This window comes from Canis lupus, chromosome 1, assembly GCF_003254725.2.
Source record: "Canis lupus dingo isolate Sandy chromosome 1, ASM325472v2, whole genome shotgun sequence".
Taxonomy (NCBI): Eukaryota; Metazoa; Chordata; class Mammalia; order Carnivora; family Canidae; genus Canis; species Canis lupus.
Genome location: NC_064243.1, coordinates 89407604 through 89433383, shown reverse-complemented (window position 1 = coordinate 89433383; position 25780 = coordinate 89407604). Strand labels below are relative to the sequence as shown.

At 43.9% G+C, this 25780-nt stretch overlaps 1 protein-coding gene across 4 annotated transcripts in view; it reads right to left on the bottom strand.

Annotated features, from left to right (window-relative positions):
* DOCK8 (dedicator of cytokinesis 8) overlaps positions 1 to 25780 on the bottom strand; it is a 230735-nt gene that overhangs the window by 73823 nt on the left and 131132 nt on the right. For all 4 annotated transcript variants that reach the window (XM_025423389.3, XM_025423392.3, XM_025423391.3 and 1 more), the window contains 9 exons: positions 17928 to 18045; positions 16386 to 16456; positions 14858 to 14996; positions 14122 to 14223; positions 10260 to 10355; positions 9268 to 9502; positions 6332 to 6496; positions 4747 to 4916; positions 1818 to 1913 (listed from right to left, as the gene is read on the bottom strand). In XM_025423389.3, the coding sequence (XP_025279174.1) occupies positions 1818 to 1913; positions 4747 to 4916; positions 6332 to 6496; positions 9268 to 9502; positions 10260 to 10355; positions 14122 to 14223; positions 14858 to 14996; positions 16386 to 16456; positions 17928 to 18045 (1192 nt within the window). The remainder of the gene's footprint in view (positions 1 to 1817; positions 1914 to 4746; positions 4917 to 6331; positions 6497 to 9267; positions 9503 to 10259; positions 10356 to 14121; positions 14224 to 14857; positions 14997 to 16385; positions 16457 to 17927; positions 18046 to 25780) is intronic.

The following is a 25780-nucleotide window of genomic DNA, read 5'->3' as shown; positions in this document are numbered from 1 at the left end:
CATCTTACGTACATTAACATTTGAGAGTCACTAAGCTATACTAAGAGGACACAAATGGAAAAATCCATGTGCAGATCTCTGGGGATTCTAACTATCTATATCCTCAGCCAGTTAACGGTGATGAATGTAAAATGCTTAAGTGCTTCAGCATGTCAGGAGGTTCCCCCTCATTCTACTGGGTGAGTCAAACCTTTATAATCTTAATACACAGAAACGCATTTGTCTGCTGCTCGGAGACGTCCATGAGGCTCACCCGCCTGGGAGCGGCAGGAGGCAGAATGTTAATCTAGCAGGTGGTCTAAGCAAGCACATGATGTAAGTCGGCTATGCCTGGGTCTTGCCCCTTTAGGAAAGACTCGCTCCGCTAGCTTCAAAGGTAACCTCTGGAAAATAGGTCAGTTTGCCTGCCAGAGTCTTATGGCAAGAAGAGATTAGACAGGATAAGCTGCTTCTTAAAGTAATTTATGTCGCTTACCAGGCAACATTATTACTAGAACACCTTGCTCCCGAGGTTAGAGAAGATAGCCAAACAGCTAAATCCTTTTTGCTGAGCTATTGAAGAAACATAGTGTCTAAACTTCCCTCCAAAGTGAAATGATTCTCTTCCAGTCATTGAGGTGACCAGGGACAGAGTCAAATCAAGGCAACAGCAAAACCGCACGCTCGCTTGCCTGAAGGAAGCCAGGCTGTGGGCAAACCATGGCTTTTAAAAAGAAGGACAAATGGTACATGCAACCAGTCCCTGCAGAGCCCAAAGCTAAGTTTTAGAGTTAAGTGAAAAATTACTTTCAGCACCTAGCCATATCTCCTTTCACTTTGAAAATTAACTCCTGGTACCTCTGAGCCCCAGACATATGGGGCCCGGATTATTGACAAGTCTGCACCCTCAGGCCCTGGCAGCCGTAAACCCACCACCACCACCCAACGCTTGATCTTTCCCTCACTTGGTGCAAAGATTGCTGAGCTGAGGCTCATTCCCTCCTGGCATGTTTAATAAACATTCCTGTGGTGTCAGCTGTTGCAAATGGCTTCCCGTGTTCTCCTTCCAATCAGCATATTTACATTTTAATAAGGGTCTTGAGAGACACTCAAGACCTTCATTTCAGTAACTACTCTAATGCAGCAACTCTTGGGTGCCCCGCAGAGAAAAAAGACACCCCCACCCCCACCCCCACCCCTTAGACCACACAGGCCGCGCGCGACTGTGACTGGAGAATTTTTGTTATTATCAGATGCTCTGGCAAACAGCTTGTAAAGTCTCTGAACTCATAAGTAAAGCTGATTAGAAAGAATTTTGAGGAAAGCCTTTCATGTCACTTGATACAGTATTGAAATAAATGACACCTAATTATTGCCATTCCCTTCTGTTGAGGAGTAACTGTCCCCAGCTCACCTCCTACTGAGAAAGAACCTAACATGGTGGTTCTCAGACTGTGGTCCCTGGATGAGCATCACCTGGGAATTTGTAAGAAATGCAGATTCTCAGGCCCCCACTTCAGAACTATTGAATCAGAAATTCCTAGGCGGGGGTGGGGGAGTGGGGGGCATTGGCGGGTAGGGTCCAGCAATCAGTACCAAGTCCTGCTGGTGCTTCTGATGCACGGTAAGTTGGAGAACCCTTAGTGAATAGGAACCAATTGGTCAAAAAATAGATGACAAGGAACGTAGCTACAAAAAATGCGTGCGTGCACCTGTGTGTGTGTGCGCGCACATGCGTGAGAGTGGGAATGATGCAGAAGAGCACTTTGATGGAGTCTATTATCAATCACAGTGAGAGGACATGGGTAAATTATCCTCACAACTGCCCCACTCAGTACCTTCTTGCTGGCTGGCCTTGGGGCTGCCGTGGAACTGGGAACATCATTATTGCCCGAGCAATAATAAGACATCCGGTTGCAGTTGCGATCAGCAGTCTGAAATACACAAACCATGACTCATCTGTCCACTGACCATGGTTCAATGAAAGGATGAGCCAGTGGTCTGGAACTCACAACCTCAGAATTCATTTTTAACATAGTTTATTTTTTTTTCTGGCTACAAAGATAAAACAATTGCCATAAATAAATACAAAATGAAGCAAAGAATGTCAAGTCACACCTCATTCTACTTGCTCCTGAGATAATCACTGTTAGTAGTTTAGTGTGCAGGGCAACTCATAGTTAAAACCTAGTTAGGAACAGGGGGTGCTGAAGTCCCTTTGACATTCTGATTTTATTGGGGGAGCATAAAAAGTGTGTGGGAACAGTGCCTCTCTGTGGGCTCGGATGGTACAGCCTCCTAAACATGTTAAAAATTGTCAAAAACGACTCTGGACAAACGTTCTCCCCCTGCCACAAAACAAGTAGAAAATTCTTAACCCAATCCACATAGAAATTTAATATTTTCACTTTAATTAAAGGAAACCGTAACAACCAAGGCTGCCAATGATAACGGGAGGCCACTTGTCACCTGTTCAATCAGAAAATGCTAATGCTTAAAGGAACCTTACCTTAGGAGGTTGGATCATGATGTGTTGGCAAATGTCTAACAACCAGCTCTTGGGGGGAGGAGCCAATTTGCAGCATTTGCCTATTTCTTTCTGTACCTTAAATACTTTTATCACAGCAGATTTCAAGTTCACATGACGTCACTGAACACAGTGTTGGGAAGAGATGTGCACTAGCAAATCATTACGTAGTATTTCCACCATACAGATAACAAATAACCTCAGAAAACAGATAAGAGGAAAATGTAGTAAAACAGTGAGGAAAATGTAGTAACCTCAGAAAACAGATAAGAGTAAAATGTAGTAAAACAGTGAGGATGGTGTTCCACTACCTTTTTAAAGTGGAATAATTTTGGACTTATGAACAAGTTGCAAAGGTGGTATAGAGGTCTCGCAGCCCCTTTTTCACCCTGTTCCTCTTGATGTCATATCTTATGTAACTCTGGTACATTTGTCAAAACCAAGAAATTAACACTGGCTCATTACTAGCAACTAAACCACAGATTCAGGTTTCACTAGGTTTTGCACCAATGTCCAGTTAAGATACAACTGAAGATACCATACCGTATTTTATTTTTTAATTAATATAATTTATGCATTATTTTATATAATTTCATTTTTAATGTTATCTAACAACCGGCTCCAAAAATTCTAGAAAATTTGAATAATCAGTTCTCAGAAACTGGTAGAAGCCAGCTCCGGCACAGCCCTGGGTCGATTCTGTAAGTCAAAAAGTGTGAGATAGGAAGTTTCATGTGGTGCACACTCTAGATTGTCAGAATCCCTAGTTGTGGATCTATTGATGATCCTTAAGTTCATCCAGGGTTCAGCAACTCTACAGAGATGAGGAAAATGAGACCCAGGGCAGGAGTGGACTCACCCATGACCACACAGCTGGGTGGTGGTAGAGTCCAGACCCAACCTCGGTCTCTAGATTCCTTTTTTTTCACAACATACTGTCTCAAGTGGGTACATTTTGTAAGAGGAATTATGTTGAAACCTAGAGGGTTTGATTTATTGTAATCAGGGGAAAGTATATCCCTCTAAAAGTTTAGCCACAGAAGCCACAGATAATTGGAAAGAAAATTCAGACAAAGAATCTGTGGTGGCTTTGTGGAAAAACAAACAACACCGAATTATTCACTAAGAAGGGTGAATTTTATGGTGTGTGTGGGTATACCACAAGTTTGAAAAATATTTGCAAATGGGACACATTCTATAAAGTATCTGACCAGGATTCCTCAAAAAGTGTCAAGACAAGAGATGTCTACAAAATTGTCACAATGAAGAGGAGACTAAGGAGATCTGACTAAAAAATATAAATGTGGTACCCTGGGTAGGACCCCGGAAGAGAAAAAGGACATACATTGGGAAAAAAACTGAGAAAATACAATTAAAATATGAAATTCAGTTAATAATAGTCACAGATCAATATTAATTGATCATTAATTGTGACACACATACTATTCTAATGTAAAATGTTAACAGCAAGGAGGTTAGTATGCAGAAAGCTTCTGTACTATAGTCACGATAATTCTGGAAGTCTACAACAGTTAACAAAAAATAACATCAAGAAGAAGCAAAGAATTCATCAAAGGAAAACTATATATAGTCCAAGTCATCAATCCTCTCAGGACCTCATTTTTTGTTTATAAACCCTGGCTTTGCTCTTTGGAATTATTATATAAGATAATCTATGGATGTTAACGAATGTAAAGGGCAGACATTAAAAACAGGAAATGAGACAAAATACAAAACAACCATTCTATGCAACAACAAAAAAGTTAAAGTTACATGGTTTTTCTTGAAAAGAGACTTCATTGCCTCCATGTGGCTAAATCAGCTGTGCTGTAAAAACTTCCTACTAACTCCAAAAACTTCAACTAACTGAGCAGATCTTCAGATGCCTGTCTGGTCTCTTTTCAGAATGGTCTCCATCATTTCTAAAGCTGAGGCATTAGAACATGTGACCAGCAGAGCAGTGGCCCTGGTAGTGGTCGATTTTGTGTTATCTCTCCAAAGTTTTAGTTAAAAATATAAAAGCTCGTGTCACTTTCCAGGCTTTGACACCTTCCGTACCTTTTTTTTTTTTTTTTAAGCATTTTATTTATCCATGGAAGACACAGAGACATAGGCAGAGGGGGAAGCAGGCTTCCTGTAGGGAGCCCGATGCAGGACTCGATCCCAGGATCCCGGGATCATGACCTGAGCCAAAAGCAGATGCTCAACCGCTGAGCTACCCAGGCATCCCCCTTCAGTACCTTTGAAGACATGATGTTCTTCACTTCTTCATCTGCGGCACAGTGTGTCCCCGCAAGGTCTGGGTTACTACTGCTCATCACCCGGGCCTGCATCAGCTTTGAACTCACGGCAGCAGCAGACGTGCGTCCATATGTGTGGTAGCGAGGGTCAGGGAGGGCCACGGGGCCACCTGCACCCCACCAGGTACAGACATGTTAACAGAAGGGGATCAGAGTCACTTACTGTACTTGAAAGGGAACTGCAGAGGGACAGGGTGGAGAGGGGGATGCAAACCCACTTGCTTAGATCTTGGAATTAGGGTCTTATTATCAAATGCTTGGGGGGGGGCAGAAGGGGGTAAGTAGATAGAGCATGAGGCAGCAGGGAGTGGTGAGGACTGGGATAAACTGGAAACTCCTGCCTCATCCAAAGGTAGGCACTGCTATTGAACTTCACCCTATTATTGCCATGGGGAAACAGCCCCCAAGGTTGCCAGAGCTTCTGCTTGCTCAAGGCAAGCTGGGAATGGGGACTTGTAAATTTATTAATATTTAAATTCAGACAATTTTGTAAGTCATGCAAGATCTTCAGACATCCAAGAATCCAAAGACTCATCTGCACCTCATGAGGGTAAGTATATACTACATATCGTTTTTCACTTTTAAGTACGTACATGTCTCCCGAAGTGATTATGCAAGTCTATGAGATAATACCAGTACCTTTAAAAACTCAATTGAAATGACAGGTTAACTTGTCTTGAGGCTTAATGGATTAATAAAAATGGCAAGTTTCTTTGCTGGGACCTGGAATTTTGTAAACTTGTTGATGCTACTTTTTACATCCTGCAAGGATTACCTCTGTACATAATTGGGAAGAGTGGAGAAATACATGGTCATTATTTCAAAAGTTTAGTTTGGGGGGAAATGAGGAAAGGGATTTAGCTTTTCATAATGAAAACTTTAGGAACCAGTGCTCACCACCACTATCAGATATTTATCGTTTTCCTTGTCATTATTAGCCTAGCATCCTACACACCCGTTGTCATCTTTGAAAATAAAGATCCCTGCCTGAATCAGAAATTACGCACTGGGTAAAGACCAGGGAAGGGATATAGCCCAGGCAGAAAAAAAAAATAAATGCTTAGAGTATAAAAAGAGGGAGGGAGGGGTCCTTGGATGGCTGAGTCAGTTAAATGTCCAACTATTGATTTCAGCTCAGGTGACGGAGTTGGAGTGGGGAGTAGGCTTGAGATTCTTTTCCTGTCCCTCTGCCATTCCCCATGCTCATAAGCCCTGTCTCTCTAAAATAAATAAATAAATCTTAAAAAAAAAAAAAAAAAGAGGGAGGGAGGCAGGGAGAAAGCAAGCAGGGAGGGGGGGTGAATCTAGAAATAAACTTTTAATTTCAGCATTCACATAGGTTTTGGGTAAATGATCCATAAATAAATTAAAAATTAATAAATCAGTTTTAACTGAATAATAATTTAAGTATAAAATTTCATTGTGGGCTATTATATTTTGAGTTATGGGCAGGGGGTGGGGATGAGGAAGGGTGGAATGGGACAGGGCCTGCCTGCCAGGTGCCCAGGCTGAGGGGAGACCCTACCTGACTTGGGCGGGTCCCTCGGCGGCTCAGGCAGGCGGAAGACATAGTGCACATAGGAGGCCAGGAGGCAGTTCCTGCCGTGCTGGTCCTTGGCCAGGTCCTTGCTGTTGTGCAGACTGTTGGCAATGGCCACCACGGACTCAAAGGCAAACTGGGAGAAGTTGGCTAAAGAACCAAGAGGAAAATGAGTGGCCTCACACCTGGTCGTGAATGAACCCAAACTAGAATGTTCTCTGAGGCAGTGTCTGGGAGTCCTCACCGCTGGCCAGAGGAACCGGGCTGCTCACCACGATGGCTGGGGCAGGGCGAGTTGTGTTGGGGACAACCCCTCCACCCCTGGTCTGCTTACTGCAGATGACCTCACCTTGCCTCCTTCATCGGCCCCCTGTGGCCAGCACTGGAGCTCTTCACGGCAAAGACACCAGCCCATCTAGACATCCTCCCCGCCCTTCTCCACCTGGCTGTGACCTGGTGCTGCTCAGTGGGACCGGCCCTGCCATGAGCACTGTCTCCTGGGAGTGTGTTGGACACACAGACTCTCAGGCTTCACCGCAGACCTACTGAGTCAGGATCTGCATTTAACAAGACATGCAGGTGATTCTCATGCGTGCCCACCCCGGTTTGAGATGCGCTGTTGCCCCCTGAAGATTCTCCGGGTACAGATTCATCTACAAATGCAGATGTCTCACACCCTTCTCCACAGTGGGCCCGCACAAAACTGCTGATTTACTGTGGACGGTCTTGTTCGGGAGCTCCAAGCCCTCCAGAGCATGGCTCCACCTTCGCTACTCAACCTCGGACCCTTTTCTGCTCAAACTCAACTTCCTTTAAAATGAGGCAGCTGTCGTTCTGTCCCCATCACATGTCTGCTCTGTCTTAGCTCTGCACTTTTGCTCACGCTGTTGCCCTCACCTGGAAAGCCCTCCAAGCTGCCACCGGCAAAATCCCACCAGCCCTTCACTGCTGGGCACCATCCCCCTACCCCCAGGAAGCCTCTGACACCACTCAGCACAGGGCTTCGGTGACACCAAGACACATAGTTCCTGGGCTGTTCCTGGCGGTGAGCTCTGTCTCTCAGAGCAGGCCTCCAGCCTTCCAGGATGAAGGACACTTCTCCACCTCCTGGTCTCCCCAGTGCCTGACAGGTAGGTTCTGAATGAATACTTCTATACCACGTGCTTCCATCTCTTCGGCCTTCTCTCTCCGCATGGCAGGTGGCAACTTGCTACAAGGCAGCAGCTCAAAGCATAGGAATGAACACTTTGCCTAATGTCCAGGTCTCTGTTAAACAGCTGGAACAAATATGTGAGGGCGAGGGCACGGAAAGGGATCTGGGGAGCATGCAAGCTTGCCTCTCTGCAGGCATCTAGCAGCTGCCCCTACGCAATGCGGGCCTACAGCATAGGATACCCTATCTGTGGAGCCTTGAGAGAAGATCCCAGGGCACAGTGAGCAGAGGTCCTGTTCATCCCGGCTCTGAAAGGTCTCCAGCATGTGTGGCAGACCATGAGCTCATCATTCCCTCCCCACCAACTCACTCACATGCCACAGCCCAGCCGTGTTATTTGCTTCTTTTCTGACACTCCCAGGAAAGTGTCTTTTGACACTGTTTTTGGAACCACTTTGTTCTAAACCAGACACTCTGGTTTTCTGCTTTTGCCCTGTGCATCTTAAAATCCCCATGTTGGCCTCTTTTTTTCCCATGCCACCTTCAAACCCATCTCAAATACTGGCTTCTTCCTGGAAGGCCTCCTTCATCCTCCCAGATGGATGTTTTTACCAGCCCCGCCCCCAACATTTAGCTGTGTTTGAGGATGGTCCTGTGTTGCTGCTCTTTGCTATGATTTAAGTCTTCCAAGGTCCCATATATTCTAGACTATTACTGCAGAGCCCACAAAGCTTAGCAGAGTACTGGGAGCATGAGTGGTACCCAAAAGACATCTGCTGGATGGGAGGGCACAAAATGACATAAGCCCAGCCGAAAACAGGGTCAAACTGCAGGAGGCAGAGAACCACTGCACCCAGCTATTACATGACATTGTCTCCAGGGACATCTGACACACTGTATTTAGAGTTAATTTGTTCAAAGCAAGCATTTAAAATACATTGTAAGACAGAAAGTTGATGAGCGGCTGCCAGGGGCTGGGGGCAAGGGTGAATGGGGAGTGGATCCTAACGGGCACAGGGTTTCATTTGGGGTTAAAGAAAACCTTCTGGAATTGGATACCAGTGCTAGTTGCACAATGTGAATGAGCTAAAAGCCAATGGATTGTATATGCTTTAGTGAATTTTAAAGTATGTGTATTATATTTCAATTAAAAAAAAGTGATCACACTGAATTTCAATTTAGAAATTTCCTTTCCTTCCATGGAATATGAGCTGTTTTACTTCCTCCCAACATTGTATTTCCTCATTGGCCAAGCAAACAAAATATCTCAGAAGTAGAGTAAGTCCACCAATTGCCAGAAATGGAATTTGAAAGATTGCGTCTAATCATTCAATACATATAAGTATAACTTGGGGGGCACCTGGGTGGCTCAGTTGGTGAAGCAATGGCCTTTGGCTCAGGTCATGATCCCACTGGGATTGATTGAGCCCCACATCAGGCTCCCTGTTCCCTCTGCCTGCCACTCCTCTGCTTGTGCTCTCTCACTTTGTCACATAAATAAATAAAATCTTTAAACAAAACAAAACAAAACAAAAAAACTATAACTTGAAGCATCCTATAATAATAGGTTTTGGGTTTTTTTTTAAAAACTCCCAGGGAGTCTCAACAACAAAAAAATAATCACTGGACCTGGCTTCCCTTGGACTCACATCAGCAATAGAAAGGAAGATCCCATTGTCCCCTGTTCTCAGGATTTCTGGAAGATCACATGTAGTACAAAGCGCAGCCCACCCGCCCTGACTCCTCGCAAGCCCTGCAGGCCTCCCACCTGTCTGTCCGGCGATGAGCATGGGCTGCACGGACAGCTGGAAGAGCTTGTCCAGCACCAGGTGCAGGAAGAGGACAAGGGGCTCCAAGCGGGAGGAATTGAGGCAGATGAGACTGAGCTTCAGCTCGTGCTCCAGAGAAGTCTCGCTGATCTTCTGGTCCAGCACACGGATGGGGAAGGTCACCTGGCTCTCCAGGGAGTGGCAGAGGGTGAAGAACTTCTCCAGGTGGTTGTCCTGGGGAGACGGAGAGATGGGCCTCATGGGGCTGACCTCGTCCACGCTGCCCAGTGGAGGCATGAACACAGACAGCCCTTCTTCCTTCCTGGACAGAGTCTCTTGTCTGGTCACCCAGACCCGAAGGGAGCTGGAGGATCCAGCTGTCTCAGGCTGAGGTTCCAAACTCCTCCATAGGGTGATGGGGCACGAAACAGAGTCACTTGACAACCATTACCCGAAGAAAATAAAATTCGGCTCTGACCTGGTGTGTGGGCAGAGGCAAGCACACCAGGTGAAACTCACTGCCAGAAAGGGGTCTGAGCAAGCATAAAGTGCAGATGGCAGTAAGAAAAGGAAAGAATGAAAAAGAAGGAAGGAAGGAAGGAAGGAAGGAAGGAAGGAAGGAAGGAAGGAAGGAAGGAAGGAAAGAAGGGAGGGCAGGAGGGAGGGAGGGAAGGAGGGAGGGAAGGAGGGAGGGAAGGAGGGAGGGAGGGAGGGAGGGAGGGAGGGAGGGAGAGAGAACTGGAAGGAAAAAAAAGTGTTCCTTCATCTAGGTGCTAGCCATTTTTATGAGGTCTCTCCATTTAAATGACAAATAAAACCTGAACAGGCCTGTAGCCTCTACAGAGAACTAAAAGGTGATTTTGTTTGTTTAATCCCTGCACAAAGACTGTCACTGATCTTTTATTGGACTGTCCATAGAGGCTGCTCTGCTGCACCGTCTTCCTTATGAGCCTCTGGCTCTGATTTGAAGAGGACTTTGAAGTTCCCTTACCTGGGTGTGAACAGAAGAAACAGCTTGCACTTCAATATTAAATACTCCCTTGTGTCCTTCAGCCCACTTAATGGGAGGATTCTGTAAAGGGACTTTCTGTGTTAAGAAAGAAAAAGAAAATTAAAAGATTAGCAAAATTCAATCCCCTGTTCCGATTACTGACAAGCAGAGCGAAGCAGCTGGAGGGTCAGTGTCAGGGTTACACAAACAGAACCCTCCCTGGAAGCCTGATACAACTGGCCTGGGAGTTAGGAGTCCTATCCCCAGGTTCGGTTCTTCATGGAACTGGTTATTGTTACTCTGACAGTTCGAATTAACTCTCATTTTCTTACACTGAACAGAGGGGTCTGAAGTGAGTGATCAGTCTTAAGCTCCCATCCAGCACTGATAATCCTGGATTCTAAGGATCAGAATAAAGTCATATTGCAGCAATTTCCACATTAATCAGGAATGTCAAGACAAAGTGTAGAATATCTTCTGAGACATGAAATTTTAATGCTTTCAAGTACCTGTAGTTACTTTGCTTTTAACAAAATGTTTCCAAAGAGCAGTCCCGCTAGGCTCCTACATTAATTACTCAAAATGACTCTTTTATACCATATATATATATATCAACGGTCCTGCAGTCCTTGGGGACCATTTCTTGCCTTACATTTCCATCAGAACAGTCATTTTCTAGAGACATCATCACACAGCACTGAGAACAGCCTAGCCTGACACAGCTGCATGAGTGTGGGTGTCTCTTGCATTCTAGTGGAAGGAAACATGTTGTACTTGCAAGAGTAGGATGTGTGCATGGGGTGTGGACTGCTGGAAGTATCTAAGAGTCACAAGCTGGAGCCCACAGTGGATCCAGCCTACAGACAGGTTCTGTTTGGACCAATGTTGGAAACATTTTGAATTAGTTGCCAACATTTGAAAGTCAAGAAATTTCCCATGAAAGCTTACTTTCCTTTTTTCCCTAAGATTTTTAAATTTATTTAAGACAGAGTGAGTGGGAAGAGGGGAAGAGGGAGAGAGAGAAAGAGAACCTCAAGCAGACTCCTTACTGAGCATGGAGTCCAATGTAGAGCTCAATCTCATGACCCTGAGATCATGACCTGAGCTGAAATCAAGAGTTAAGACACTTAACCGACTTAGCCACCAAGGTGCCCCAAAAGCTTGTTCTAACCTCCCTTGAGAACTGAATGATACGAAGACATGGGCCTTCATCCCAGGGTGGCATCCATCTGTGGGGCAGAGAGCAGCTGTGACCCTCAAGGGGCACACAGTCTCCATGGTGAACACATTCCACCAGGACCCACCACCCATTACATTGTTCACCTGACTCCTGGGCTCATTGGTGTTTATCTCCTATAATCTAAAGTAGCGCTGTCTGCTAGAAATATTATGTGAGCCAGTATGTCACTTGAAATCTACTGGTAGTCACATTTCAAAAATTAAAAAGGAACATAGATTAATACTTTTAATACTATGTTTCATTTCGCCCAACAGAGAGAGCCTAAAGACAATCGATAAAACATGTAATCAATATTAAAAAAAATACAGGATATATTTTACCCTATTTTTTCCCTACTAAATCTTTGATAGGAGGGTTGTGTTTTATACTTTCAGCACATCTCAGATTGAACTAGCCACTTTTAGTAACCACATGTGGCTAGTGGTGACTATACTGGACAGTGCGGGTGAAGCTGAGGGTATGTCTATAAAGGTAGCACAGGGCAAGAAGGAAAAAGGAACTTTAATATAAGGAAAGTAAGCATCAAGTTTGTTGCTTGCTACAACTTATCTCATTTCATGTCCACAGCAGTCTTATAGGCAGGTATGGGCTCAGTTTCATTACTGAGACTCAGAGGGTAAGCAATTCATTCAGGTTCTCCTAACGAGGGAGTGGAAGCATCTGGATTTTGTACCAGATGTATTTGTCTCCAAAAAACCCAGGTTCGTCTTCCAGCAGTAAGAAAATAATTGGGTATTCTAGGGAATTAGAATGGGCAGCTTGATGATGAAAAGGTGGTTTTCAGGGCTTCAGGATGGGGTCGCATTTCCAAATCATCCAAATCATAAAGAACCATCAGGGAACATCTGTGAACATACTTAGGTGGCTCTTAGGTGGTTTTGAGGAGAGTGGTTTTGATGGGAAACCAGGCATGCACCTGTAGTCCAGAGCGAAGGAAGTTTCTCTCTCCAGGGAGAAAAAAGCAAAAATGAGAATAACCGAATAGCCTGGGGATGACGGATGTGTAGTCAGAGTGGGGAAGACAGCTGACTCTAAAAGTTGAAACAAAAATCCAAATTCCTGGGAGATTCTTCAACATGAAAATTGCAAGGAAAACAAAAGAGATAAAGGTGGGGGGTGCCATGGATAAAAAGTCTTAAAAGACCTGTCAACTAACAGCAATATGTGAACCTTACTTGGGTCCTGATTCAAACAAACAACTATAGAAAAAATGACATTGATGAAATAATTGAAAATTTGATCACTGATTGGATATTTGAAAATAAGGGAACTATTAATTTTTAAGGTATGACAATGGTATTGGTTAAAAAAAAGAGCCTTTATCTTTTAACATAATTTAAAAATATTCATAAATGAAATGATACGATATCTGGGATTTGCTTCAAAATGATACTTATTGATGCAACCCTGTGCCAAGCTGACTGAGAAGCATGAGGGCTGGTCAGATACGGTGCTTTGTAGTGACCAGTGGAGAGTCCACAGGGCTCCCTTCAGTGGGTAGGTAACAGCAAAGTGGGTGCGCAAGAGGCAGCAGAGGAAACAGGGAAGAGAACTCCCGACATTGGCATCTTTAAAGGAATAAAGGTAGCCAAATGCAGATAGCAACAACTGGCCCAGGGATGCCTGGGTGCCTTGGTGGTTGATCTTCTGCCTTTGGCTCAGGTCATAATTTCAGGGTCCTGGGATCGAGTCTTGCACTGGGCTCCCTGCGAGGAGCCTGCTTCTCTATTTCTCTGCATCTCTCTCTGTGTCTCTCATGAATAAATAAATAAAATCTTAAAAAAAAAAAAAAAAAAAGGCCCAGAGGACAAACCAATGGAAGTCAGTGTGGGAACCTTTTATCTTATTTTAAAGATTTTTAAATTTATATTAGAGAGAGAGAGAGCACAAGCACCAACAGAAGAGTGGCAGTGGGAGAGGGAGAAACAGACTCCTTATTTCATCAGGAGCAGGGAGTCGGACATGGGGCTCAATCCCAGAACCCTGGGATCATGACCCGAGCCAAAGGCACCCTAGCCACCCAGGCATACCATGCAGGAACCTTTTGAAGGGATCAGTGCTGAGAGCAGTTGTTAACTCAAGTGGACTCTATTTGCCTCCTCGTTCACAATGCATAATTCTGTGAATCCCTCTGTTGTGGATAATGCCAGGTAATGCTTCCTTGGGTACAAGTCGCATTTACCAAATATTCAGAGTTGGTGATGCCTAAACGAACGGGGTTTCATGATCATTATTCCTCCCCTCCTATCAGAGCAATGTGTTCTCAGAACATTCAACGTGATGGGCACCTGGGTGGTGCAGTCCACTGAGTGCTGGACTCTGGGTTTTGGCTCGGGTCATGATCTCAGGGTCATGAGATCCAGCCTGGCATTGTGCTCTGGGCTGAGCGCAGTCTGTTTGAGTTTCTCTTTCTCCTTAATCCCCTGCCCCTCCCTGTCCCCCACTTTCTCTCTCAAATAAATACATCCTTAAAAAAAGGAAGATGCAATGTGCTGACAGATGATTGCTCCCCAAATATGCTAAGGATCCTCAGTCATGTTTAAGGGCATGAGAAGTGGATCTGGGAAGATGGTCCAGACCACGGCTGGACAGGAAACGGCTACCACCTAGCTCTCTGGTTACCTCTGCAGAATGCATGGAATAGTTGGGTGGCAGCTTTTCCAAGGCAACTGGGAGACAGTAGGATCCAGTTTGAAGACGTTCATTTAAGAGAATTGGCAGCCACTGAAACAGATGATGTAAAGAATAAAGTGGTATTTATTACAGCATATAATTCTGGCCATTTATCTAGCTCACAATAATCAAATGCAACTAAATGATGATTAGATATTGACCAGGCCTCCTTTTGGCAGTAATTTCTGTCAAGTTCTTTGCATTTTAAATTCCCTGAGTGCTCCTAAGATAGTAATATCGATGATTTACTGCTTCCAGAGCCAAAGTAGTAGCATTTTTCTTTACAGCCAATGTTTGTAAGTGTCTGGACAACATCAATGTTTATTTTACCTTTTATATTTTTTAAAGAAATAACTTTCTTCCCCTTAGGGGAAAAAAAGCTGGTCTTACATGTGGAGTGTATACACACACACACACACACACACACACACACACACATATATATATATATTTTAAATAAATGAGCATTCTTCCAATATTTATCACCCATAGCTTTCCGTTCCAAAAATTTGTCATCTGCTAAGTCAAGCCATTTCTGCTTTTTGCTAGAGTCTGGTTTGGCACATATTGCTACTTCTGACAGGAAAAAAAAAAAAGCAAGTGAATAGGACTGAGTTGTTTATCCCTGCAGGGACCTTGGAGTCCAACCACTGCAGTGTGAATTGGCAAGTTGAGAATGACTCACCGAATATCCCAGGAGACTTTCCACTGAGGCTCCTTGCTTCTGCTGACAACTGATATGATAGAAGGTGAACAGGAGGTGGTGATTTACTGTGAGCTTAGCAGGGAGCTTGATTTTCACTTCTTCATAGAAGTCAGGAGACCTGTTTCAAAAGCACATTATACACAAATAACTTTCAACAAGAGCAATGACTTCTCTGACTATAAATTGTAACACCACAGACCCTTTGCTCCTCAGAATTTGCCAGCTTGGGGTTTTGCTTTTCATTTGACATCATTCTGCTCCCACGCAGAAGATCCTTGCGACCAACCTTATACCACCAGATATGCTCCCCAACTAAAGGCTTTGTTAGGGAAAAAAAAAAAAAAATCTGCACACAACGGAAAAGTTCAACTTAATTTGAAAAGAAGATGAGTCCCTTATCAGGCTCCCCTCATGGAACCTGCTTCTCCCTCTGCCTATGTCTCTGCCTCTCTGTGTCTCTCATGAGTAAATAAAATCTTTTTAAAAAAATGAAAAGAAGATGAGGCTCCAAGTCTCACTGTGACCTCCTTTTTCTGTCTCCACCCCAAGAACAGGGACTGGTACATGTCTGGCACTCATCAAAGGGATCTGGATTAGCAAATGAATGCAGGCAGGCAGGAAAAGGAACCTGATTTACTGAATTACAAGATCCCAGATACTTTACTAAGGGCTTCGCATACATTATTCATCCTCATCTCAATGCAGGAAAGGGAGTTCAGAGAAATACTTAACAGGGCCAAGGTTATCAAGCCAGGATCAAACCTGAGTCTATTTGACCCTGTAAAGATTTCCCTCCCCTACCTGTAAAGTGTGAACGTGGTTTTAGTTATTCTGTGACTCAGTTTACCCATAGAATAAGGCCTGTTCCATTTCTCTTTGGGGCAACTAAAATGTTTTTAAAGCAGATAATGGGGCAGGTGTAGGGTAATATTTAGAAGACAAGGAGACAGAGAAAGGAAAGAAAGGATTTTGTTTCTGGACCCTTGCTGTATCTCAAAGCAAGTTAGGAAATTTACTTCTTTATTTAATCCCATAAAACTTTTCTGTATCATATACAACAGAAGTCTCCAGAAGAGTCAAAGCCATATTTGGTTCTTAAAGACATGTTCTTTTCCCGGTCTTAGTTAATGGCAAAAAAAAAAAAAAAAAAAAAAATCATTTTGGGATACCTGGGTGACTCAGTGGTTGAGCATCTGCCTTCAGCTCAGGGTGTGATCCCAGAGTCCTGGGATCGAATTCTGCATTGAGCTTCCTATGGGGAGCCTGCTTCTCCTGCTGCCTACGTCTCTACCTCTCTCTCTGTGTCTCTCATGAATAAATAAATAAAATCTTTTTTTAAAAAATGTGCATCTCCAACCCAGAATCATAGAACTAGCATATATTTCCTTTGTCACTTAGTCTCTGAATTATAAAAACTGTTAGGAGAAATCACAAAAAAAGGATTCAGAAAAGCCAGGAGATAATGACACAATCATGGCATATGTTTAGAACTCTGAAATGCACTTACTTATTATGGTATGTAATAGCTGTGTATACTTCCTGCAGAAATTCAGGGCCGTTGGATTTTCCAAAGATGACCTGCGCACCAATATGGAAAGAACCAAATTAGCAGTGATATTTGGGTACATCAGACCAACTCCTATCAGCCTGATGGGTATTCTGGTCTCACAAAGCTGCATTTTGTAAACTGAGGGTGCTAGGTTTACAACTGACCCAAGGGCATACAGGTACAGAAGAACTGGCTGTAAAGGGTAAACTGAGACCCTGAGGAGCTGTATGAGTGATCAAGAGCCACAGGATTGTGAGACTGGAAAATCAGTGCCCTCTCCACTCTGCCTCACTATCTAGAAGTCTATACTCCAAGGCAAAGCCACCTAGTTTTGCTCTCAGTGACGCTGGTCCAGGCTCTTTTCCCTCCAAAGACATGGACCTGGTTGCTTGGGTGATCTGGACCTTTGCTGGCTTGTCCACATGTCTGTGCTATTTGGAAAAAGACACCTCCTCTGGCCTAACTCAGCCCTAAAGGCACATGATCTGACTCACCTTTGGGCAAAGAAAACAAGAGCTTTCTACTAGATGGAACAATGCTCATGACAAGGTACCAAGGGCTTGGGGAGTAGAAAATGGGTTGGGGTTGGTCCTCACCTGTCCCCTACTAGAAGCTTCTGCACAGCTGTACCTGCCAGCTCTGAGAGCCTTACTAGGGACCAGGGCAGAGAGAACCAGGGGAGCCTTCCTTGGGGACTTCTTGCCTATCACTGTCACAAGAGGATACCTTGCCTTGGGAAGATGAGTGGGTCAATAGGAGGATGGTTTTTTAAAAAGTAGATATCTGAAGAATGGAAACACTGGAAAAAAAAATACTGTCAATAGAAAGGTATATTAACTGAATTCTAGGACTTAGGGAAAATGATAATATCTAACTGCCCATCTCATTTAGTAGCAGATAGTTATAATACAAATTCTGGCCTTTGGGGTGCCTTGGAGAGCACTGTATTATATATTTGTTCTTTGATTTACATTTTGCCTCAGGATGATGATCCATTCCCAAAAGGTGTTGAGACGACGTGTGTGTGTGTGTGTGTGTGTGTGTGTGTGTGTATCATTACTAGGCAGTACTTTACATGTGCCTCCAGATGTGGCCTGGGGCTTGGGCGGAGTGCATTGCTGTGCCCCAACCCCTGCCCCCAGAAGGAGAGAGGCTGACATAGTAGGCCTGTCTCTCTAGCTCTCCTGCACTTAGGGTGGTGTGGGTAGATTTCATAATATTTTTCAGTGCTCTGAAATGGTCTGCGTTTCCAAATTTCACAGATGAATAGGGAATAAGTTAAGGAAGAGACTTAAAAATTTAGGTTGACCCTGGGTCCCCATCAGCACACAGGGACCAATATAGGACCAGCCACAAAGGCCTTTGCACATGTTAAGACATGTTGGCCTGAAGAGGAGGACGGTGTATGCTGATGGGCCTCAGATTTTGTCTGTGTGAACTGACAAAGGAAGTTCAGCCCACCCTGGTGTGAGCTCAGCACATTTGTGTTTCTCTCTTTACCGGCATAGCGTTGCTAGCATCCTCTCCACACATAAACTGGATCTTTATTGTAATGTTCCGCGCAGATGCTAGTTTGTTAGTGAAGTTCAGCCTCTGTGGGTAGACGTAGAGAAGATTTCTGGAAAACAAAAGATAAAGAACCAGTGAATAAAGTCTGAAGTTTATCTTTGCCACATTCTTCTATGAATGCTAAAGCCCACATTTGTGAGATAATTGTTCTGAAGGAGTTTCTCCTTTCAGACGTGAATTATTTTTGGAGGAGTGAGGTTTTCTTGATTCTTCCTCTTCAGCTGCAGCCAACTGATAATAACCAACATTGTGCTCTTCCTTGCTACGGAGCGAGATGTGTCTGCTGCAGCTGAGGAAGTTTCATTGCCTTCAAATATGGAAAACTGCCGAGAGGTAGTATGTCTGATACAAAGATAAGAAAGCAAAAAAAGCTTCAGCTCCTTTTATTTCATTTTTTATTATTTATTTTTTTAAAAGATTTCATTTTGAAGTAATCTCTATACCCATGGGCTCAAAATCATAACCCTGAGATCAAAAGTCACACGCTCTATGGGCTGAGCCAGCCAGGCACTCCTGAGCTCATTTTGAATACAATTCAGGATCACAAGTGATGGACCTAACTTCTTATCTTTTCTTTCTCTTTTTCCATTTCTAGTCTGTATGAAGTAGTTTCAATTTCTTTTTGGCATGGCATTCTGGATAGGTTTAGTCTTTTCCTATCTAAGATGACAGTTCAAACCTCCAGCCCAATAAACTATCTGACAATAACACAACAACAATATGAAAAATGCATCCATTTATCTAACAGCTATGGACAGGTACTAGGCTAACTATAATTTTTTATGTTTTTCTATTTGCAGTTTTACTAGCATATTCCTTTTTTTAAAATTTTTATTTATTTATGATAGTCACACACACAAAGAGAGAGAGAGAGAGAGAGGCAGAGACACAGGCAGAGCGAGATGCAGGCTCCATGCACTGGGAGCCCGATGTGGGATTCGATCCCAGGTCTCCAGGATCACGCCCTGGGCCAAAGGCAGGCGCTAAACCGCTGCGCCACCCAGGGATCCCTTTATTAGCATATTCCACTAAAAGGTAAGCTCTGGGAAGGCAGAGATTTTTTTTCTAAAGATTTTATTTATTTATTCATGATAGACACAGAGAGAGAGGGGCAGAGACATAGGCAGAGGGAGAAGCAGGCTCCATGCAGGGAGCCTAACGTGGGACTTGATCCCGGGACTCCAGGATCACGCCCTGGGCCGAAGGCAGGCACTCAACCACTGAGCCACCCAGGGATCCCAAGGCAGAGATTTCTATCTAATGTTTGATCCACTGATGAATCACCAGCAGTTGGAATAGTGCCTGGGACACAGTAGATGCTAATAAATATTTGTTGAATAAAGGAACAAATGTGTGTATATATTTTTTTCAGTTCATTCATAGGCCAGGCTTGCAACTAATAAAGAAATTAATATTAGTGCTGTAATTAGTATTGTCAACATGTCAGTTTCACATTCCCGACTCAAAGAAACAATGATATTGACATTCATATAGCACTTATCCTGAGTCAGGTGATATTCCAAATACTTCTTCTTCTTTAAAGAATTTATTTATTTAAGAGAGAAAGAGCTCGAGTGAGGGGAAGAGGCAGGGCAGAGGGGGTAGGGAGAGAGCAGAAGCAAACTCCCCACTGAGCAGGGAGACCAATGTTGGGCTTGATCCCAGGATCTGGAGATCATGACCTGAGTAAAAGGCAGATAAGGCAGATGCTCAACCATCTGAGCCACCCAGATGCCCCTGAAATACTTCTTATTTATTAACTTATACTGTTAAATTCTCACAATTATCCCATAAGTAAGTACTACTTCCCATGTCACAAAGATAAAAGTGAGATACAGAGATGTTGCATAACTTACCCCAAATCACAAGGGTAGGAAATGTCAGTTGGGAGTTGAAGTCAGGAAGTCTGGCTCTGGAGCTGTGCTCTCAACTACTGAGCTGTATGCCCTCTCCTAAGACCCCCACTGAGGTGACAACGACTTTGTCATACTGCGTTACTCATGACATCTCTCAGTGACAAGTCTGCCTCGCTTTCTGGGTCTTATTAACAGACAAGTATCAGCAGGACACAAGGGCTGATTCAATTAGTTAGTGTCCCCTTTTTTGGGCAAATGTCTTGTCCTCCTCACATGTGGTCCACTCTTCTAACTCCTAGGTAACACATTCTCCCCAGAGACACATTCCTGTCCCAAAGGCTTCCGAGATGACAAAACAACCTTCGTGTGACTCAGACACCAGAAAAGGAGTGGACAAGAGGGACCAGGTGACCAGATTTTCCTTTGGTGAATGTGTAGGTTCTCATAATACTTGACAAAGACTTGACTCTTAATCAATACAAGGGCTTCTCAACCGCACCACTGCTGACATTTGGGAGTGACCATTCCATGTTGTGGGACTGTCCTGTGCCTTGTAAGACATTTGGCACCAGTGCTGGCCTCTACACACTAGGCATTTAGTAGGACCTCCCCCTACTCAGCCATAATCAAAAATGTCCCCAGAAATTGCCAAATGTCCCATGAGGGGGCTCCTAATCACCCACATTTGAGGACCAACTTATTCACACATGTGAATTTGCACAGCAAAGATCCGTACAATGATCCCCAGTAGATTTCCCATCTTTGGGATAGAGTCAATGCCACTCCCTGGGTCCATATTCAAATGTAAAGTATGCTCCACTGGACAAGGGTGAAGTCAATGCTCAAGTATAAGGCAGAAGATGAAAAATCTTTACCTGTTTAATTTATGAGGTCTGCGGTAGTTGGAAGGGAAGGACTAAGCTGGCATTGACTCTGCTCTTGCAACTCTAACTAATCCCTTTGTTGTAATAACCAGATCGATCCTGCCATCACATGTGGGTGAAAAATGGTCATTTTGGGAGTGCCTGGGTGGCTCAGTTGGTTAAGTGTCTGCCTTCAACTCAGCTCATGATCTCAGGGTCTTGGGATCAAGCTCTGTGTCAGGCTCAGTGGAGAGTTTGCTTCTCCCTCTCCCTCTCCTGTTCCCCCTGCTTGCGCACATGCTCTCTCTCTTTCTCTATCAAATATATAAATAAATAATCTTAAAAAAAAAAAAAGAAAGAAAAGAAAGAAAGAAAGAAAGAAAATGGTAATTTTGGATCAGTGTCTGCATAAAGGCCCAGAATTACCCCATGGCTCTCCTTGCTACAACAATATCACCAGGGACGATACTAATGACCAGCACTTCAGACAAGACCAAGTGGATGGGCTGAGTGAACCCACTCCTGATGGACCAGGCTGACAGCTCCCAGTCAATGATTTGGTACCAGACACATAAATAAAGAGCAAGCCATGTGACAAAATTAATGTTTAAGGGAGAGCTTCCTGAACTACCAGGAAACAGATGCACTGATCCTCAGAGCCCCTGGTCTGCTCAAGTAAGAGAAGTAAAAAGCTTTCTGAGTGTTCTGGAATGGGGGTACCCCTCAGAGCTGAGCCAATGTGAGGGGCTGGCATGGCGAGCTGGCTCTTAAAATAATTTTTTTAAATCACAGTCCAGCCGAGCTCTAATAAAAATTTCAGAGTTTGGAATACTGTTCTGTAATATACTTCATGCAACTTATCACTATAAAAAGCCAAGATGCTGATCTCACGGAGCGTCATAACCCCTTTCATCTTAGGCCAGGTCTGGAGCAGGGCGCATTCCATTACCCTGCGGATCCCTGAAAGCCCAGCCCAAACCAGCACTGCCTCAGCTCCTCCGCAAAAGCCCAGGTCTTTGCAAAAGGGTAACAAGTCTGTGGGGAAGAAGAGGGGTGGGCTACCAAACGCTGCCAGGAGAGGCTGGGGGAGGCCAAGATACGCAGGTTAATGTGCGCCCTGAATCGCTTCGAGGGGGAAAGAGGTCGCTCCTTTCCCTAAACGTTTCGACCTCAGAACTCATTTCATTAATCTGTTCTTTCATGGTGTATTTCACGTGTGTAATGTTCTGGGAAATCACTTGGGAAAACATTGAAATAAACTTATCTGCGGTCGGAGGAACAACCCATATCAAGGGAGGGAAAAATGCGAATGGATTCCCTGCTGAAATAGGATGCAGGGTAAGGAGTGAAGGCTCTCAGGCATTCAAGGAGAGAAAACGCTGCTTGGAATTACCAGGAATACACAGGAGCTGATAACTTTGTGCAGGTTCAAAGGCCAAGGATGCAAATAAATAGCATTCCAATGTCTTACTTTACCCCAGACTGTCTATGTTGGGGGACTTACTGGAGGCAGAATGGGGGGGACACAGTGCTGGGGACAGATCAGAATTGCCATATATCATGACATCTCTAGGCTACTCTCTGCCTCTGGCACTGTCCTACTGATGCCCTAGCCTGGCAGCAACTAGCACACACACTTCCACCTGCCTGCTGGGCTCCGTTTCCAGCTCTTTCTAGCTACCAACCTGTCCTCTTGTTAATCTCTTGTGATCTCAGGATCACAACTGGCTGTAAATGGTCAACTGCATCGACTGCTTCCTATATTTAAGTGCAAAAGAACATAAATGCAAGGCAAGAATGTCATCATAAGGAAATGATTTAAATTCAGATAATAGGCATAATACTCAACAAGCTTCAAAAGTCAGTAACATATTAATATGGCTTCCTCCAAAGAGGAGATGGCAGGCCATGATAGAATGAAGGGATAAGCATCGAATTCTAGGGGGTGAGAGCTGGGAGATACCAAGCCCGGCCCCAGTTTTTGAACATGAGACAATGGAGGCCCTGGGAGATAAAGGGATGGTTCACCCTCTGTGAGTTTGCCACGGAGCAGGCATCGGATCAAGTCCAGTGCTGTTCTGAACCTCGCAAGTGGCTGTGTCAGTGGCACCTTCCAGATCTTGCTTTCTTAAAGTGAGGAAGTCCAACCATGAGGCTGTTAGGAATGGACATGGATGTAGTAATGAGGACGGAAGGCAGTTCAAAGTTGGGTGTGGGTGTGCCAGTGAGGGTACAGACCTCTCTCTGCTCATGCTTCCTCATCTTTGCTGCCACTGCTCTCATCCTCAGAGCGAATGTTTATTGAGTGGTCATGTTAAGACTGGTTAAGGGTGTTGGCTCTGGAACCAGAGAGCTGGCTTTGGGCAAGTTATTTAGCTTTTCCAAAGCCCCAGTGGGGCTAAAAGTCATGCCTACCTTGCAGGGCTATGGTGAGTATTATTAATGAGTAAGAATTTATTAATGATGGCTGTGGTGATAATGATTTCCTGCACACAGCAGGGTCAGATACACACCACAACCTACATGTTCCACTCCAAACCACCCTCATGTCTCACAATTGCAGTGTTTTCAATTCATCTCTTGACTTCTACACTCACTCCTCACAATCTATTTCTTATATATCCGTTGGAAGACCTTCCAAAAGTGTAACAGATTGTGGCAGGCCCCGACGAGGGTTTCCCAAACTACTCATCATGAGCCTTATATGAGCAGGCCCCTGGCAATTTCCCTAACCCTATTGCTCATTACTTTCCCACACTGGCCCTTTTATCAAGGCCTAGAACATTCTAAACTGATTCTTATGACAGGTCTTTTGTAACTGCTGTTCCCCTTACCTGGAAAAGCTTCTCCTAGTTCTCTAAATGACCAGTCCCTTCCCATCTCCTGGGTTTGGGCTCAATGTCCTAGTGTCAAAGAGATCTTTCTTATCAACATATAGAGTTGGTCAACTCCACTGTCCCTCATATACAAACTCCTCTCTCTCTTTTTATAATCATGCTTATGAAAGCAATATGATTATGACAATGATATATAACCATTTTTCAATCATGAAGAGTTGAAAAGTACAGAAAAGTATAAAGAATAAAATATCGAGGGATGCCTGGGTGGCTCAGTGGTTGAGCGTCTGCCTTTGGCTCAGGGCTTGATCCCAGAGTCCCAGGATCAAGTCCCACATCGGGCTTCCTGCATGGAGCCTGCTTCTCCCTCCGCCTATGTCTCTGCCTCTCTCTTTGTGTCTCTCATGAATAAATAAAATCTTTTTTTAAAAAAAGAATAAAATATCAACTACTCAATATCCTACTCCATTGAGAAACATCACAGTTCAGACTAGCCTATTTCCCTCTGTCTTTATTTCCTCTATACATTAAACAGTTTCATCTTACTGTGTATACAAAGCTTTATCTTGTTTTTGTATCATTTAATGTTGTTCAATTATGACTGTTTTCCCAGTGAACACTATCTTAATGGCTATATCATATTCCCTGTCATGAATTTGCCATAATTTACACTAGTCTCCAAAAATAAGCATTTGGGTTATTTCCCTTTTCTCAATTATTAAGCTGTGATGAACACTTTATTTCGCTCCACTGCAATGTGGTATACTTTGGGAAAAATTTCCTTAGGTTCTATAAAGTTCAATTTCTTCATCTTTAAATTAATTGAAAAAACTATCTAACTTTCTTTATGCTATGATTGAAGAAATAATGAGCCAGTTTGTAAAAAATGCTTTGAAGCAGCTGGATGAAAGGGTCTGTGTAAATCACAATGTTAGTAGCCCCACCAGACTGTATAAGCAAGTGAGCTGTCCCTACACTCTTCTCCCGTGTCCCAGTACAGGGGCGCTGCCTACCTGACCCACCCTACCCCAACACTGCTCCATAATTTTGCACATTGCACAAGCAAACCCTTGTGCTCAAACATCATCACCATGGGCTCTCAATGTCCTGGTCTATACTGAACATGCTTTCTACAGGACACACAGCTGGAAGGAAACTTCAAGAGAATTTAGCTCAACATCCATCTTTTTGTAAACCTGGAGATTGACTCCAGGGAGGTTAAATGGCTTTATCAAAACATTTTTTTTAAGGAAGGTAAACTCCCAAGGATAGTTATATCTCTTCTTGCAACAATGCTAGGTGGTGTGTTTTATTAAATATGCATGCTTTTAAAGAGAATGAATATATGAAAATAAGAATGTTATCTCTTGGGCAGCCCTGGTGGCTCAGCGGTTTAGCGCTGCCTTCAGCCCAGGGCATGATCCTGGAGACCTGGGATCGAGTCCCATGTCAGGCTCCCTGCATGGAGCCTGTTTCTCCCTCTGCCTGTGTCTCTGCCTCTCTCTCTGTGTGTCTCTCATGAATAAATAAATAATTTTTTTTAAAAAAAGAACGTCATCTCTTGAGAGGGAAGATCTACCTGCATTCTCAGTAGTTCGCAGAGCCTAAACCAGGTAAGAGTGATTATCAGGAAACTGATAAATGGGCTCATATGTTTTACACATGATAAATTACATGCCTCATGTTAGCTAGAGAAAAAACCTAAGAATTATGTCATCTAATGATTCTTGAGAAGGTAGCTCATAAGCAAGATAGAAATCCCTGGTTGTGGCTGAACGATTTTGAAAGCTCCCCTAGTTAAGTGCAGGTCCAGCATATATGCACGGCATCTAGTACAATCTCGTTTTTCCCAAACGCAGACAAGAATGGCTCTCCTCAGTCCCATGCATCACAATGCTTAACAGAACATGTGGTATTCATCAACAATTTTCTTTCCAGACCCACTTCAGATGGCTTCTCTTGATTAAAAATTATTTTTGGAAACTTCAAATTTTTTCCACTGACTCCCCAACAGCGTTTCTACTGATTTTTGAACTGCCGTAAGTGAGCAGCCCCAGGAAGTCAGAAGCTAACTTGTGGAATCTGGTCATTCTTAGATGGAACTGGTGACCATACTCTCTCAGCTCCTTACTGTCTTGGGACTGTCTTCTGTTTCCTCTGCTGAATACAGGTTGATGCAGGGGACCTAGAAATCTTACAAAGCCACAATGCAAAGAACACCAGTTTGG